This window comes from the organism of the source record quoted next, unplaced genomic scaffold, assembly GCF_019419815.1.
Source record: "Pyrus x bretschneideri cultivar Hongxiangsu unplaced genomic scaffold, Pyrus_bretschneideri_v1 Contig17, whole genome shotgun sequence".
In the NCBI taxonomy this organism is placed as follows: Eukaryota; Viridiplantae; Streptophyta; class Magnoliopsida; order Rosales; family Rosaceae; genus Pyrus; species Pyrus x bretschneideri.
In genome coordinates this window covers 3,959,159-3,976,527 of record NW_025999468.1, presented here as the reverse complement: position 1 = coordinate 3,976,527, position 17,369 = coordinate 3,959,159, and the positions used below count along the sequence as shown (strand labels likewise).

The 17,369-nt window shown below is 37.1% G+C and overlaps 2 protein-coding genes across 3 annotated transcripts; one reads left to right on the top strand and one right to left on the bottom strand.

Annotated features, from left to right (window-relative positions):
- Positions 1 to 357: 357 nt before the first annotated feature.
- Positions 358 to 4,826, bottom strand: LOC103964930 (geranylgeranyl transferase type-2 subunit alpha 1). 2 transcript variants are annotated; one of them, XM_009377928.3, is made up of 7 exons: positions 4,408 to 4,826; positions 4,132 to 4,292; positions 3,932 to 4,036; positions 2,134 to 2,934; positions 1,867 to 2,047; positions 1,169 to 1,355; positions 358 to 848 (listed from the first exon to the last, which is right to left on the bottom strand). In XM_009377928.3, exons 1-7 carry the CDS (start codon positions 4,687 to 4,689, stop codon positions 460 to 462), a joined length of 2,106 nt encoding a protein of 701 aa, XP_009376203.2. In that variant the 5' UTR covers positions 4,690 to 4,826; the 3' UTR covers positions 358 to 459. The 2 variants fall into 2 exon arrangements, with proteins under 2 accessions (XP_009376203.2, XP_048437430.1); XM_048581473.1 differs by having other exon boundaries at positions 747 to 887.
- Positions 4,827 to 6,161: 1,335 nt separating this feature from the next.
- On the top strand, positions 6,162 to 8,774 carry LOC103964931 (protein SICKLE). The gene is made up of 3 exons (XM_009377930.3): positions 6,162 to 6,289; positions 6,767 to 7,087; positions 7,548 to 8,774. Exons 2-3 carry the CDS (start codon positions 6,772 to 6,774, stop codon positions 8,306 to 8,308), a joined length of 1,077 nt encoding a protein of 358 aa, XP_009376205.2. The 5' UTR covers positions 6,162 to 6,289; positions 6,767 to 6,771; the 3' UTR covers positions 8,309 to 8,774.
- Positions 8,775 to 17,369: the final 8,595 nt, after the last annotated feature.

Here is a 17,369-nt window from a genome sequence, read left to right as displayed (position 1 = left end):
CTCCATTTCTTCCTTTCAAGGTCTCTACAGTTCTGTTGTTTGTCGCGGCTGCAGCCACCGCCGTTTTCTACTTCAATGCTATTCTGGGTAGCATTTATTCGATCGGTTTCTTCCATGTCCAGCAACGGACCTCCCCTTGTGATAAGATAATAATTTCAATCAAAACTTGGCAGAAGAATGCGTTATTGTGTTCCCCTGTTTTGGCTTGTAAACAACCGTGACTACGAAGGAAACGCCATTCCATACAGTGCATATTCATCAAAACACACCCATTTTCACCAGAACATACGACAATGTAAAACTTGCATTCAAACTTTTTGATTCTGCAGTCTATTCTCCATCGACGAGTTAATAATCTGAGTTAAAACTGGACAATGTATCCTGTATTGACATTGAGGACCAGTGTATCGAACAAAGTAGTTCTCTTTTGCTAACTGTAAAAATAAACAGAATTAAAGGTCAATGCAACTTATCGCCATCCAGCCACTCGAGTGTAGGAACAAACTTGACCACAAATGACTTGAAGTTTTCGCCAGAAATTGCATTTCCTACAGTGACTAACTGCGTCAAGCTCATGTGTTTAAATATGAGAAAAGCTTCCCAATAACCTTTCACACCAGCACCCCCAGTCCCAATTTTTTCACTGTACCAACTAGCTTCTTCTGTATGAGAAAGAGGAGTAGAACATTGATACCTTGTCGTGTCGATAGAGTGTGAACCTATCTCATTGTATGAGATATCCAACACTTGCAGTGACTTCAACTGTTTCAAAGGACCCAGAGCAGTAAAACTGCCGAGCTTGTTGTTACTCAGATTTAAGCGAGATAGAAGCTGCATGGCCTCCAATCCTGTCCAAAGGCCCAAGTACAAGACATTTTCCTCTTAAACTAGAAACAATCAACCACAAAGTTTATTGAGTACTAAGATGCATAATGTACAATCAAAGCCTCATTAAATTAGAGACTTAGGGCTTCGGTGCCTATGGGTGAGGTGAAAACCAAAGGATAACCCCTTTATATATCAATAGGACTGTTCAAATTCCTCATATTGAGTCAACCACATATGCAACTATACAACTTTTAAATAAATCTGAGGAAAATAATTGAATAAAAATACGTGGACACCACATAGGCGTAAAAGATGCACAACGTGAGCAAAAGAAGCATACCTTCAATTGAATGAAGTTCATTATGGCTGAGGTCCAGCATTCGGACCCACAGTAATTTCTCAACAGACCCCATCCGAGATAATGATAAGTTGTTTAATCGTAGGCATATATGATTACCAATGCTTGAAGAAGCCAAGTTTTTATGGCTAAAGCAATGCCTGAGCAGAGACTTCCTATTGGAAGTTACCTGCAATAGTTATAAGCATGTAACAAACTGCAGAACTTCAAAATGGGAAGCCTAAAGTAAATGAAAGTTCTAATAAGTTCTCATTTGATGAACACCAGAACACAAAAGTAGTTGCCTACCAAAATTCAAATGAGGCTTATATAAACAAATATCTACATTATATTGGACCGGTCTCAGCAAGGGACCACTTATATAAGTCATAAATTAAATAATCGAGCATAAGTGTAATCCATTCTATCAGCCAGGATCCCATAGTACCCAATTTGGTCGTACTCAGTCAAAAGCAATGACAAAACGTGTGCAGCATTACCATATATATAAACTTTTTTTGCTGAAGAGATTAGATTATTTAATTACAATCTATGAGTCGGTGTAATCCATAAAAAGGTAAGGACCTTCAGCCACTGATACAGTCACAGAAGAAGAAAACAAATCCAGATGCACATGCAATAGCATACTGATAGAATAAAGGATCATGAATTGCTACAAGAGGTGGAGAAGAGATAATTACCTTCTGCAGGAATACTAAGCTGTGCTCATCTTTGTAATACTGAGAATGTGATGGGTCCAACTTTATTAAGTCGGTATATAGTTGAAGAACTTCGTCATAGTGGAACATTTTGTTCGTATATGGAGACAAGATAACATCATGAGCAGTTAATAGCCTTGCTAGTGTAAGCTTTCCAATTTTACTGCAAAAGGAATATCAAAAGAGGATTATTAAAAGAAATTTGAAATTTCAAGCCTTAAAGGTTCCCATAAAGTATAAGAAGCCTACCAATTTATCTCTGACACCAATTCTCGGAAGAGAGCTATTTCCTTAGCAATAGTCTCTGCACGCCAATTTGAAGCCGTTGGCTCATGTACATCATTAATACTTTGTTGATCAACAGGAACTACTTCATGTAGCTCCTGAGATTGTGTTTGGAACCCATGAAAATTTTCATCTGTCCATAAAATTATGTCCTCGCCCTGCTTTTCAGCTGGTTCAGTTTCAATAGGGCGTACACACACTTTGAATGCAAACTGTGTAGGATGATTATAATCAAAGCCACTTGCAGAAATGATACCCTGAGTCTGCCCAACACTAACTTTCAGCTGATACGCTTCTGAAGAATGGGACTTTGCATTTGGAAATTTAATATGTGTAGCCCAAACTTGAGAGAGCTGGGAGTTATTTTGTAAGACTGGTTTCCAAATAAGATCTTTTGTGCAAAATGAAGATTCAATGGTTATACTGGATGAATTTACACCTTCAACTGCTTGATTGAAATAAATAAGCAGTGGCACTGTTCCGGAATCAGAATGGAAACTATCAAATGGAGACGAAGAACAGTCACTTGAGAGCCTATTTCTCGACAAAATTATGGAAGATCCATGGGCCGGCCAAGAAGAAACAAGAAGAGGGGCATCTGTTTTCACCGTTTGATCAAGAAGCCAAGTATAATAAAACCAACCACTTTGATCATCTGGATCTGTAAAAATAGCATCGTGTACATGCTCATACTCATTGTTCAGAACCTTCACTTTTGGGAAAAACCCTTCAGCCTTTTTCTTCATCAAATTAGACAGGAGTACACTGCAATTTTCCCAATATATTCAATTAGTTAAAAGACATGTTTCGTGAGATAAAACATAAAATAAAAAATTTAGCTTTTCGCAATGTTGCAAATTTTTTGTAACATAACCAATGCGTAGATATAGTGCAACTCGAGAAGAGTGGAAAGAATCCTTAAGAAGATATAATTATTTGATGCAATTACACAATTATCTTTTCAATTTGACTTAGCCTGGAGACAAAATATAACAGGCAGCATATTCAGTTCAACATTTGAAGAGACTACATTCATTTGGCTTGTAAATAAGCAGAGGAAAGAAAGTCATTTTTATATACATATGTAGAAGAAAAAAAGCAATTAGTGACAAAGATATGTAAAATTTTCTTTATACATTCTCTCCACGTTCTTGGAAATAACCAAGGAGAGAGAAACAAAACATTTATCTAAAGATTGTTGAGAAATGTAACCAAATGACTATATTTCTCTTCAACTAAGGGGATCTTTACTTTAGTTTCCTGCAGTTACTAACTGCGAGTCTTCTCTGCAATCCATAATCAAATACCTAAAAAATCGATCAACTAGGAAGGACTAGGTGATCTGAATCGCTTTCCTTACTTCCCCTATTTATATGTTCTCCCATTCCTTCCTGCTCCAATTTCTGTTGAGTAAACATACGCTAAGTGAATCTGAAAAGGAGTTAGCTGTAACACAGAGATAGTTTCCATATTTAGATTCTTGTCTTTCAGTAATTGGTAACCAATTACACCGTTTATTCTTTCTACAACGGGGCTTAAGACTTGCTCATGTAACATCTGTATGATTGCTTGTGGCAATACAGCATGCATGACATGTTTAAAATGCACTAACCAAATAAAACAAGTAGCATTCACAATACCCAAAATTGCACATGGAAAATAAACCACATGTTTCACAACGTTTTCAATCCAATCTAAACTTTTAGTTGACAAAAGAGTATCAGAGTGCTCAAAACTAAAACCAAACCCCATTGTACCGTACCTACGATTATGCCAGGCCGAGTAATTGCTGAAATTGTTTTCTACCATTTCCCTAGTATACTCCAACTCTTCCTCGTCCGATCGGTTCAACAATGCAGCTACAAATCTGCAAATGTAGCAACATAAAAAAAATATCATCCAACGCAGATATGAAATAGCAGACCCCTCATTCCTCAAACAGGAGTTGTAACTAACTTGTACCTGCGGTAGTTCCAAGCATGAAAATTCCGGGGATCCAGCTGCTGGAACTGTTTGAGAAGCTTCATTTCGCGGTCCAAAACCGAATGCCCCTTGCTTAGCACCCATTTTCGATGATGCCAAGCTCCGTAGGACTTAAAATTTTGCCTCAGAGCAATTTCTACCTACACACACAGCAAACCCCAATCAATTCAACAATTCAATGAATTCGAACTTCATCTCAACAAAACAAAACGCGATTTCAACATTCCACAATCGAATAAGTAAATGCGTGCATACGAGTCTGAGTTCTTGGTCGATGATGGACTTGAGCGCGTCGGGTTCGGACTCGGAGCACCGATCGAGGTTTTGCTGGACGACGAGTTTTCGGTAGTTCCAAGCGGTGTAGAACTCGGGGTTTTGCTCGATGAGTCTGCCGCTCAACTGTAGGGCTTCGTCGGTGTAAACCTTGTTGTGGTGGTTGGAGAAGAATTGCGACTGGAGAGCTCGGAGCGCTTCGGCTCTTGCGGCGGAAGCCGATTCGTCTTCCGGCTTCGCGGGCTTGCGAGGTCGCCCGTGCATTTTGCTTCTGCTTTCCGGCGGAGGCGAAGGATCGGATTTCTTTCGCGATTTGAAATTTGCGGGGCAATAAGATCAGATCGTCTGGGAATTGGGACTTCTCATGTACTAGTGTTTACTTACACGACGACTAAAATGTCGTGCTGCAAAACCAGACAAGGGGTTTTTCTAGAGTGCAATTTTACTCACCATGGTGTATCGTTATCATGCATTTAATAATTTGTTACATTAGTTTGGTTAAGATACACAATGATATTTTAATTTGGTATTGAATTTATCATTCATAGAGTTTGGACTAAGATTTTTCATTCATACATACAAAAAAATACCACTAGACTGTAATATTGAGTGAGTAATTCATTTCTTTTTAAAATTAAAAAATAACATCCAATGCGAAAATGCTCTTTTTTTCTACCGCGTCGTGGGCTGATTTTTCGAAAGGATTGGATTCGAAACAATTTTTCAATTATTATCCAACTTTTTGTTACCCGTTGGCGTGTCAATGAATAACACGCTTCCAATTTTTTTTCCAAGCCTCACATCATCCGATTTCAAATTTTCAGCACTTACAATTGCATTTGGTCCGTTTGTGACATATCTCATTTGTTGACATATGATCATTTATTTATTTATTTTTGAATAAATGATATTATCTACGCTAAGAGTATGAGAAAGTGGGTTAAGCCTCCCACTCTTAAGTGTTCAACATATGTCTTCAATAAAACAAGTTAAGGTCACGTAACCCAAAATCTTTCTAAACTAGTATTTTGATTTCCTAAGACATAACCCGTACTTTATTTAGTAAAATATAAAACAAAATCATTATGTTAAAAGAAATAATTTGGTAATTGTCATCTAAATTACGATCTAGTAGTATTCCTTTTCATTTTGTAAGTGTGAGTTCTTATGTTCAATTTTCACCAAAAATGAATTTGAACAATATTATTGCTATTGTTCTAAAAATCCCTGCCTAACACTGCTTAGGCCATAGGTGGTTGGCCACCGCCCTACTTAATGCCTAGACGTTAGAAAATTAAGAAAGAGCGCTTAGTCCTGCTGAGGCGTTGCCTAAATCGCTTAGACACCCGCCTAACTCGTTTAGACTCGCCTAGGTCACGACTCACTTAAACAGAGAATAGATAACTTTCATTGTGTATTTCATGTTTTTCAATAAATTGTAAGAGACTTGTTGCATATTTAATATTCTTGTTACTTATGTTTTCATTACGTTATAATACTTCATAATATATATATATATACACACATATATATTTTAAGTATAAACATACACTTATTTGCATGAAATATAATAAATTTACTTAAATCTACTTAATCTGTCTAGGCACCCATCTAGACCCCACCTAGCTTCCTAACATCTTTTAGAATCTTGATTATTGTTAGCTTATTATGAAGCTCATTACTCATTTTAGTGTAGATAATATCGTTTGTTAAAAAATAATATATTTGATAATTAGGTTACTTTTCATTAAAATGGAATGACTGTCGCTGGTTTTTCATCAGCCAGTCTCTCCCTCCGCATCCCAACCCAAGGCAGACAAACTCTGGTGTTCCCAACAGAAGACAAAGACCGCCTCCGATTCAGGTACTCTCTCTCCCTCTCCCTCCCTCTTCTCCCGCCCTCTGCTCTGCTAGCGTTTAATTTCAGACTCATATTATAACAGTCCCATAGCTTTTTCTAAATTGCAACTCTTCCTGGTTTTATTTCCAGAATAATTATTCTTGTTTCCCTTTTTTTTTTCTTTTTTTTTTTTTTATCCAACTTTTGTGAGTCCCCTTTCAGAATCCAGTTCATACAAATCCTTACTTTTACTCAGCGTTTGAAGAATTTGATACATGTACAATTGCCATGTTAAATTTAAAATCATAATTTTTTTTAGGCTTTTGGGGTTTTCAATTTTATGTGAAATTAGGGCTTAGTCGAAAGGCTCTTGCTTTAAAGTTTTTTTGACAAAATTTTTCAAACTTAGCCTCAATTCATTATTAATTTGACAAAAAATTAGTGTTTAGGTTGATGAATGTTACTTTATTCAAATGGGTTTTGCGCAATCTGTGTATTCAGGTTAAATGGACGAATCCGAGAAGAGAAAGGAACGGCTTAGAGCAATGCGCATCGAAGCTGAAGAGACCGAAGCTTCACTTAATGCTGCAACTTCAGCCGTCCCTGGTTACCTTTCCAATCCGTTGGCCGAAGATACTACAGCTATACCAGTCCCGGAGGAGCCTTGTGCTCCTTTTAGGTTTGACTTTTACTCAGATCCTATGGCAGCCTTCTCTTCCGACAATAAAAGGATTAAAGTCGGCGACCAGATTGCACAAGATAATTTTAGACATTCAAATACTGGTGGGTTTCCGGGGGCAAGGCTTCCGTCACCTCTTTCAGGTAATGTGTAATTATCTTAACAAAGTTTTCTTTGACGTTGTCGTATGATCACACGTAGATTTCGCATTTGACTTTATTTTCGAATTTCATACACTCTAGTCATGTCGCGATGTATTGCATAACTCGTATTCTAAGGCACAAACTTAGTTCTTGGGTAGCTTTTGCAAGCATATGGTATGGAGTTGGAAACTATTGGTAACACTATGCTTCCTTGTCACTAGACCAGTACTTTCTCACTGACGTGCGATGGAAAAATTTGGTCGTTTTTGGTTTAATTTCATTTTATTGTTAGAGTCATATTCTTATCAGATAAATGTAATCTTGTAATAGTTGATGCATGCTCGGATGCTCTATGCCAAAGTGTTGGAACACTTGAAGTTCGTCTTTGTTTTCTGTCTTTTATTTTATTTTTTAATGTTGTTCTTTCGTCTTAATTTTGGTTCTCTTAATCATGATTTAGGAGGACCAAGGAACCCTCAAATGACTGCTTCTCCTGCTCATCAGTTTCAAAGAAGTTATTCACCTGACCAGAGAATGTACCAAGCACAAGGTTCCTATCAAAATTTTAGTCCTCAAAGAAGCCCCGTAGGAATGGAAAGACCTTTCCCTATGCATCACGGGAATCGACCTGAAGTTTGGAATGGAGCTGAATTTAGACCACCAGCAATCCCTGGATATGGACCACAAGGAAGCCCTAGATTTAGGCCACAAGGAAGCCCGGGATTTAGACCACCAGGAAGCCCTAGATTTCAACCACCTGGAAGCCCTGGATTTAGACCACCGACAAGCCCTGTATTTAGGCCACCAGGAAGCCCTGGTTCCAATATTGGGCAAGGCAGGGGGCACTGGTTCAGCCATACTCCAAGACCTCAATCAGTACATGGAGGCAGCCCTAGTCCTGGTTCAAGTTCAGGAAGAGGTGGGTGGCGTGGTTCTCATGGTCGTGCAATGGACAGACAATTAGGGCCAGAGCGGTTTTACAATGCTTCCATGGTTGAAGACCCATGGAAATTTCTAGAACCTGTAATCTGGAAGGGGGTAGATACTCCCTTGAGATGTTTGAACACCCATGGCTCTTCAAAACCGTCAATTGGTATATCTAGTAGCACAAATAATGCAAGCATTTCAGAAGCTGTAAACAAGTCCATGCCGCAGCCAAGCTTGGCAGAGTTCTTGGCCGCCTCATTAAATGAAGCTGTCGATGATGCACCAAGTACATAACCTTTGCTCCTGAGTTCTAGTGAGAGTCTCTCACGATACAATGCACCCGTCATAAAGATGGCAAAGCAGAGCACGGAAGCAAGTATTCAGAAGGTTCAAACACCTGCATTTGGCTGCCAAGCTTGACAGAGCACTCAGGCTGCCTCATTCAGTAAAGCTGTCAACAGTGCACCAAGTATACAACAGTTGTTCCTGATTCCAGGAAGAACTAAGCAATACTAATGCACTTGCGGGCAAGACGGAAAACAAAACTGGTGCTAGATAGGCACCAACTGGATCGATGTATTTCTAAAAGTGCCTGAAGTTTGATGATTTGGCTTGTAATAATTTTCGAAAACTAACGTGGCTTTATTATCAACTGGATGCTGGTTTCTGGATTTGTTTAACATGTAATCTCGGGATTAGTCTGTATGTTTTCCAAGCTAAGGTTGCAATTACAGAAGTTCCATTTGCAGGAAAAGTTCAATTTTTGCTTGTTTTGCTCACCCAAGAAAGATCTTGTGCTGAAATTTTCTGTTCAAGTTTGCAATTCATTTCATGAACGATACTGAAAATCCGTAGTCGCTCTCATATAAATTCTTCTTGCATGCCTTTGTAATGCTCATGAAGGATATTCCTAACTTAGAAATAGTTTATTTTGAAACTGGTTTTCAACAACGGAAAGTCCGTCTTCTGCAGCTGTGCGGTTGTAGTATTTCGTAACTGTAATCTACAATTTCATGGTTGTATTGTGAGAACAAACTGCTATAAAGTCAAACTTTAAGAAATTCCTTATTTACTCATTTAGAGATTCAAAACTTTTACTTGGCTGCTTTATTGTACAAATATTAGTAATTGTCAAACCACTATACCCTTTTGCATTTCAATTTGAAATAAAGAAAGAAAAAATAAAATTTGATGATATAATATGCAACTTAACCTCTAATCCTAAGAACTTAACCTCTAATCCTAAGTTCAAAAAACAATAAGAATTTTGGGATTAGAAATTCCGTGGAAAAATGGGTTTCTTGGTGAATTAGTGACAATTATCTTCTTGGTAAATTAGTGCAGGCTAGTTGTGAGTTGTTACACACGAATTGGATTTATAAACTTTGTCATGTTTATTGTTTTAAGTATTTTATGACGAATGAACTAACTAATTTGTGTTTATTGTGTTTTCTTGGTTCATTTGATTTTGATCAAGCGCTTGCCTCTTTTCGACAAGGTGAACCACTAGAATTTAAAACCCATAGATATTAGATCTCTAACAATTAGATACACTTTCTAAACAATTAAATATCTAAACTTTCAGTGGCTAAGATCGATCTTATCTCCCATGGATTATTAAGAGCAACTTCTTTTTTTCCCAAGTCTCTTATCATGCTTTGAAACAGATATTTTACATTTTCGGCTGGCAAGCTCTCTAATGGATGAGATATAGAATTTTTGTTTTGGCATAAAAATGTAAGTAAAAATAGGATTTTTTTTATTAGCACTCCACATATTGTTGAATATACCCACATAAATATTTGTTATTAAATGACTCATGTATCTTAACATGAAATGATTATTTAACCCCAAAAAATTTTAAAAAATTGAATACACACCATACAAAAATTATTTACTAATATGAAAATTTTCATCTGTTTGTACGTTCTTACATAGATGTCTAAATCATAACCCTAAAATCTTAAAAACCCCTAATTCACAGAAACTCCCAAATTGATAGAAACCTAAACCCTAAAAAAAAAAAAATGTAATAACTGAACCCATTATAATTGTTCCCATTACAATTTTGAAAAAATATGAATAAATCAGTTATAATATAAACAATTTTTTCTCCAAGTGGTAAGCTTGACAGCTTTCTTTTAAATTTTTTTACAGTAAAAAGAATTGAACCCACTATAATTTTCAAAAAGATAAAAGTTCACCATGTGTCATTCCTTTTTGGGTCAAAATTTTGTAAGATTGACTCTAAATGAGTAACAGAGAGGGTTGCAAATTGTGGATTTGTGCTCTCCCAGTAACATAAACCAACAATCGAATGCCATGTAGTCAACCTCATTAGCATTTACATGTTTTGCAAGAGTCTTGAAATTTGGAGGTGTGGAGAGAACGAACAATGACGGAATGTTAAATGTATGTGAAGAATGTGGGGTTTGTATGTAGAAAGTGTGGGGTGTGAGGGTAATACAGGAAAAATTAGTGAGGTGTATTGAGATAATTTTGATTGAAAAATTGAATGTGGGGTGCATTTAGTATGTGGGGTGCATTTAGTATTTGGGGTGTATTCAACAATATGTGAGGTGTTAATAAAACAACCCTAAAAATATAAATTTGTTTTTTCCACATTTTTTTTGAGATCCCACCAATTAAAGAGAGAAAAATAAATGAATTTTCAAATTTATATGAATAAAACTTGAAGTCATTTCTCCACTTGCAAATAACATATTTTCATCGTAGAATTTTCTCAATCAGAACTATTTAATTTCTTAACCTTCATTTGAAGATTATCCTTGCAAAAAATCATTTAAATAAGAAATCATTTGGTCATCCAAATGTAGCAAATAAATGGACAATTCATTATTAATATGTTACCTTACACCCACACTACTGTTGATTTATTTGATACATTTGGAGGAGTAAATGCTCTCCAATTTGAATGATTTTTTGTAAGGATGATCTTCAAATAAAAGCAGTTCCGAATATGAAATTTCTATTACAAAGATACGTTATTTGCAAGTAGAAGAATGAGCTCATCTAAAAAGGAAAAATGCAAGTATTATTAATTTTCTATTTTTAATTCCCACATAAATGAAACTTAAAAAGAAGAAAATTTTCAGGCAAAAATACAATTTAAATTAATGCACTGAATTCAACTCTCAATTTTCCCCACAAAAATACAACGATCTTATCTTAAAAAGAAGAAAAAACGCAGGCCATTTCAACTGCATCTGCATGCATATTCTACGTTACTGTTGCTGGGTTCAAACCTTACACGAGGCAATGGAAGAGGCTACATGTTTAAACCTAATCCCGACAATTTACACCACGCAATGCATGCTCTTCGTTGGTGTTGCTGGGTTCACTTACTCCCCCTTTAAATACAGAACCGATTTGCTACTGTTCTACTATCCATCTGTTTGAGTTTTCTCTTCCGTTGCATAATTTGTTGATTCTTTAATCTTCATGATGGGTTCCTCCTCTCCAGAATCTTTATTTTTCTCTCTGTAAGTGAGCTCCATAACTTTAGTTTTCGATATTAGCAGAACTGTACATTCGGTTACCTAGTGACCGAGAAATGCATGGTCGCTCTAATGCACCCTTAGATTTGATATTTGATACAAAGTTGAAGATAAATAGCTTTGGTTTTAATGTTTGAATCTCAACCTTTGATATCAAAATCATGCCTCGACTATGAGAGCGGAACTCATGATTTTAGTTTGAACTCATATTTTTCGAAGTTCATCGCTTTCTTTAATATCTTGTAATGTTGCATGTAGCTCACACTAGAAATTTGGCTAAAAGACACCTTTTCATTGGTGTCTATTGTCAAGAGTGGACACTAACATTGGTGGCAAACCTCAATTGCCACCAAGCAGCCACTAAATTAGAGAACATGTCCTATGTAGAGGACTCTATTGTTACAAACACCACCAATTAGATAACGGTAATAGTTACATCTTTGAAATATTATATAATTTTTATACATTGGTGTCTATGTTGTAATATGTTTTTGAATTAATCTGAGCATCCAAATATATATATATATATATATATATGTATGTATGTATGTATGTATGTATATATGTACTACACAGAATTGCATGTTTGTTGTAATCTTCCATAACTAATCACATATTCAAAAAAAGTATTACAAACGGCACACTTTCACTGAAAAAAAAGAAAAAAAAAAGGGTACGCTAAACTACAACAAAATTAGGTCTAAAACCAATTAGCTATACTACAAAATATGAAACTGACCGTCAAAGTATGAAATAGGACCACGAATGTGACATCCCACATCGTCCAGGGGAGTGATCCTTATATGTATATTCCCATCCTTACCTAGCACGAGGCCTTTTGGGAGCTCACTGGCTTCGGGTTCCATTGGAACTCCGAAGTTAAGCGAGTAGCGCGCGAGAGCACTCCCAGGATGGGTGACCTATTGGGAAGTTCTCATGTGAGTTCCTAAAAACAAAACCGTGAGGGCGTGGTCGGGGCCTAAAGTGGACAATATCGTGCTACGGTGGTGGAGCGGGCTCGGGAAGTGGTCCCCCCTGGGCCGGGATGTGACAATTTGGTATCAGAGCCTAACCCTGGTTGCGTGTGTGCCGACGAGGACGTCGGGCCCCTAAGGGGGGTGGATTGTGACATCCCACATCACCCAGGGGAGTGATTGCCTGGAATACGCCAAAAGGTGACAAGCCTGCCAATTCCACGCCAACTTCATCCATCAACCGCCTGAGCCATTATACCTTACGGTTGCTTCATGACCATTTGACGCATGGGGATTGGACGTTGTAGAACCATTCACATTAAAGTTATCTGCATAAAAAGCTTACATCCTAGCTGCAACATATTACTTCTCCAAGTGGGCTGAAGCCGTACCCCTAAGAGAAGTCAAAAGCATATCATCCACCGATATGGTGTGCCTCGCTACATCATCACTGACAACGGAAAACAGTTCTCCTACCGGTTTATAGACAAGTTCTGCGAGAAATAAAAATTCAAGCAGCACAAGTCTTCCATGTATCATGCTTTGACCAATGGTCTTGTGGAAGCATTCAACAAAATGTTGTGTAACCTCCTGAAGAAGGTAATTGGCCGAACAAAGAGAGACTGGCACGAAAGAATAAGCGAAGCACTTTGGGCATATAAGATTACACATAGAACTCCTACCTAAGCTACACCTTATTCTCTCATATATGGTGTGGAAGTTGTTCAGCCACTCGAAAGTCGAATCTCTTCACTAAGGATGGCTATATAAGAAGGCTTGACTGAAGAGGAAAATGCAAAGCTATGACTTCAAGAGTTATTGGAAGCACACGACGAACGAAGGCTTGAAGCTCAACAATACATAAAATGCTACCAAGCACAGCTATCCAAGGCATTCAACAAGAAGGTCCACCCAAGGTCTTTCCAAACTGAAGATCTTGTCTTGGCATTACGAAGGCCTATCATCATAACTAACAAAACAAAGCGCAAGTTCACATCAAAGTCGGATGGACCTTACATAATACAAGAGGTCTACACTAACGGCACCTACTTAATCATGGTGGAAGACGGCTTAAAGATCGGCCCCATCAATGGCAGATTCTTGAAGCGCTATTACCCCTAAAACCAAACAAGCAATGCTCCTCTCCTGCATGAGCCTAAACTGCACACGTCACAATTCTCCTAGCCTGCATGAGCCTAAACTGCACACAGCACAATACTCTTCGATGCATAAGCCTAAACTGCACACGGCATAATGCTCTTTGTTCGCACAAGCTTAAAAGGCGACACTCAACACTCCTTGTTTGCACGAGTTTAAAAGGCGACATACAATGCTCCTTGTTCGCATGAGTTTAAAGGGCAACATATAATGCTCCTCGGAATACAGCTTAAAGATCAGCCCTATCAATGGCAGATTTTAAAGCGCTACTACCCCTAAAACAGAACAATGCTCCTTGTTCACACAAGCTTAAAAGGCGACACTCTACACTCCTTGTTCGCACGAGTTTAAAAGGCGATACTCAACACTCCTTGTTCGCACGAGTTTAAAAGGCGACACTCAACGCTCCCGGCCTACAAGAGCATAAACTGTGTACGACAAAAATCAAAATCACCATCAAAATCACCATTAAAATCATCAAAACCATAAAAAAACAATCCATCACTCCTTTGAACTACGTCATGACTTGATCTTTCCTTAACTGAGGGCACGTAGGCAACTTGAAACTTCAAAACTTTAAGTACAGTCACATCATTAACAAAAACACAAACACTTTGAAGAATAAAGAGCAAATTCAAAATATGAATACTTTATTTCTTTAAAAAAAAGAATTAAGTTACAAAGTCGTATTACAAAATGAGCAAAAAAAAAAAAAAAAAAGACGACTTCTCCAGTAGTCGACAAGGTTCTATTCCAAGTCATAGCTCCATTACAGATGCGATCACTAAGAAGCTCGAACAAAGCCGACAAATTGCCACGAACATGGTGTGAAGGATTCAAGATAAATTTCCTCGACATACATGCCTTCTTCTTCGTATTTGGTCGACCAAAATCTGTCACCTTCCAAGATACTTTAGAAGACCACGACTTGATATGCATTGAGTTGTCTTTTGCAGGAAAAACAAGCGTCTTAGGGCCAGTCAACGGCGCACAAAGTTTCAACGCGTTCCACTATGTTGCGAATCACCTTCCTTCGCAAGAATAGTGATGGTATTGCTCTTAAAGCACTTGAAAAATACCATGGCTGCAACGAAAAAAAAAAAAAAAAAAAAAAGACAACATAAGCATAAGGTGGAACAAGAAGAAGAAGAAAAAAAAAAGATTGCCTCGCTAAAGCAAAAGACATGTGAGACAAACCGAGTGAACGTCGAAGGATGACGATGACAAAGTTTGAGCATCATAGTAAAAAAGGTAGCTACAAGACGTTCCTTTAAAGCACGCTGCAGTAGCAAAGAAAACCAAAATGCTACACAATCGCATTACGCAACCTCGCAGTGATTACGCAAGCAATTTCTTGCATTGCATGGCAACTTCATCACCAAGGGAAAACTGTGACCAAAAGGCACTACATAGCGAAATCCCGTTGTAGTCTTTTGCACAGCACCACGTCGTAAAAAGAGACACACTACAACATGCTCTAAGCAGCAAAATGCATGTCAACAGTAGCGGAAAAATGACAAGTTGAAGGCTTTCCCGATTTTTCCTAGTGGTGTGCGATATATGCCTGAAAAGATAAGAGATAAAGCTACGTTTCTCATATTTTTACAAAATTTTCCTCAAGAGAAATCGACCTTAAACTTGGCGTGCAAGTCAGATGACGTGTTTCCTAAACCAATGACAAGTCTTCAAGTTTCCTAAACCAAAAGGGAAAATACCCACTTTGCCGTGGAAGAAAAAGGGAAGGGAAAAAAACATGCAAATCCTACTCACCCAAGGACAAGCATTAAATCTTTCCAAAACCTTTCTGTGGAAGGAAATCACCCTCATTACCAAAATTGAAGGAGATTCCTACCTAAGGGAGGAAAAACATTTTTTTTTCCATACCCACAAGTAAAAAATTCAAGTCCCAAAATACACCAAATGTATTTTGTCAAAAAAATTATGGAGAATCAATACGCACAATAAGTATGTGCCGATTTATCCATTTTTTCAAAATTTTCATTCAAGATTAAGCCTAAAATTTTCATTTCATTCAAGATCAAGCCTCTACGGCCCAAGAAAAATTTCATTCAAGATTAAGCCTCTACGGCCTTTGAATTAAATTTTCATTTCTTTCAAGATCAAGCCTCTACGATCCTTGAAGAAAAATGTCATTTCTTTTAAAATCAAGCCTTTACAGCCTTTGAAGAAAATTTTCATTTCTTTCAAGATCAATCCTCTACGGCCCTTGAATTAAATTTTCATTTCATTCAAGATCAAACCTCTATGGCCCTTGAAGAAAAATTTCATTCAAGATTAAGCCTCTACGACCCTTGAATTAAATTTTCATTTCATTCAAGATCAAGCCTCAATAGCCCTTAGAGAAATCTTTCCTCCAAGAAATACACCTCAACGTTCCTTGACAAAATTTATCATTTTAATTCAAGAAATACGACTCAACGGCCATTGAAGAAATATCTCGTTCAAGAAATACGCCTTTACGGCCCTTGAAGAAGCAAACTAATTAAAGATCAAGTCTCGACGACCCTTGAGTTAGAACATTCACATTGCAGGACTTCAAAGCATGTGTCCTATGGGCCTTGAAGTGGGGGCATTTGTAGACATGTAAATTTCATTGCATACAAATGATGCATCACAAAACTCCACGTGGCATATAACTTATCACAAATAGGCAAGTCATCAATGACAAGTGGCACAAATCAAGCAAAGGAAAAATAAAACTTCCCCAAAACTCGACAAAAGGGGGAAGAAATCCTTTAAAACTCGGCAAAAGGGTAAAAAGTGACACACTACAACAATCTCCAAGCAGCAAAAGGCATGGCAACAACAACGTGGTAAAAAGTGACAAACTATACCCTTTTGCTTTTCAATTTGAAATAATGAAAGAAAAATAAATTTTGATGATATATATGCAACTTAACCTCTAATCCTAACTGCAAAAAACAATACGAATTTTGGGATTGGAAATTCCGTGGCAGAATGGGTTTCTTGGTGAATTAGTAGTACAGGTTACTCGTGAGCTGTTACACATGAATTATATTTATAAACTTTGTCATGTTTATCGTTTTAAGAATTTTATGGCTGATGAACTGATTAACTTGTGTTTATTGTGTTTTATTGGTTCATTTGATTTCGATCAAGCTCGTCTCTTTTTGGCAAGGTAGACTCCGTTGAGACCACTTAGCCTCGTGATTATTTTATTTTTATTTTTATTTTTTATTTTTGGGTGTTTAGCCTTGTTAGAATTTAAAACCCATGGATATTAGATCTCTAACAATTAGACACACTTTCTAAACAATTAAATATCTCCACTTTCAATGGCTAAGATCGATCTTATCTCCCATGGATTATTAAGAGCATATTTTTTTCCAAGTATATGTTATCATGTTTTGGAACGGGCATTCTACATTTTCAGTTGGCTGGCAAGCTCTGCAATCGATGAAATGTACAATTTTTATTGGGAACTATTATTAGCATTCTAAAAATTTCACTTTACACTTCTTATAAGTGTATTTTTCTTTCTAATTATAAAAAATTTGAAGTGTAAAATGAGATTTTAAGAATGCTAATAATAATTCCCTTTCTATTTTGGCATGAAAATGTAAGTGAAAACATTAATTTGTATATTTTTTTTTCACATCATTTTTGGAGGTCCCGTCAGTCAAAGATAGCAAAATAAATAAAAGTGGTACTAAGTCCACTCCA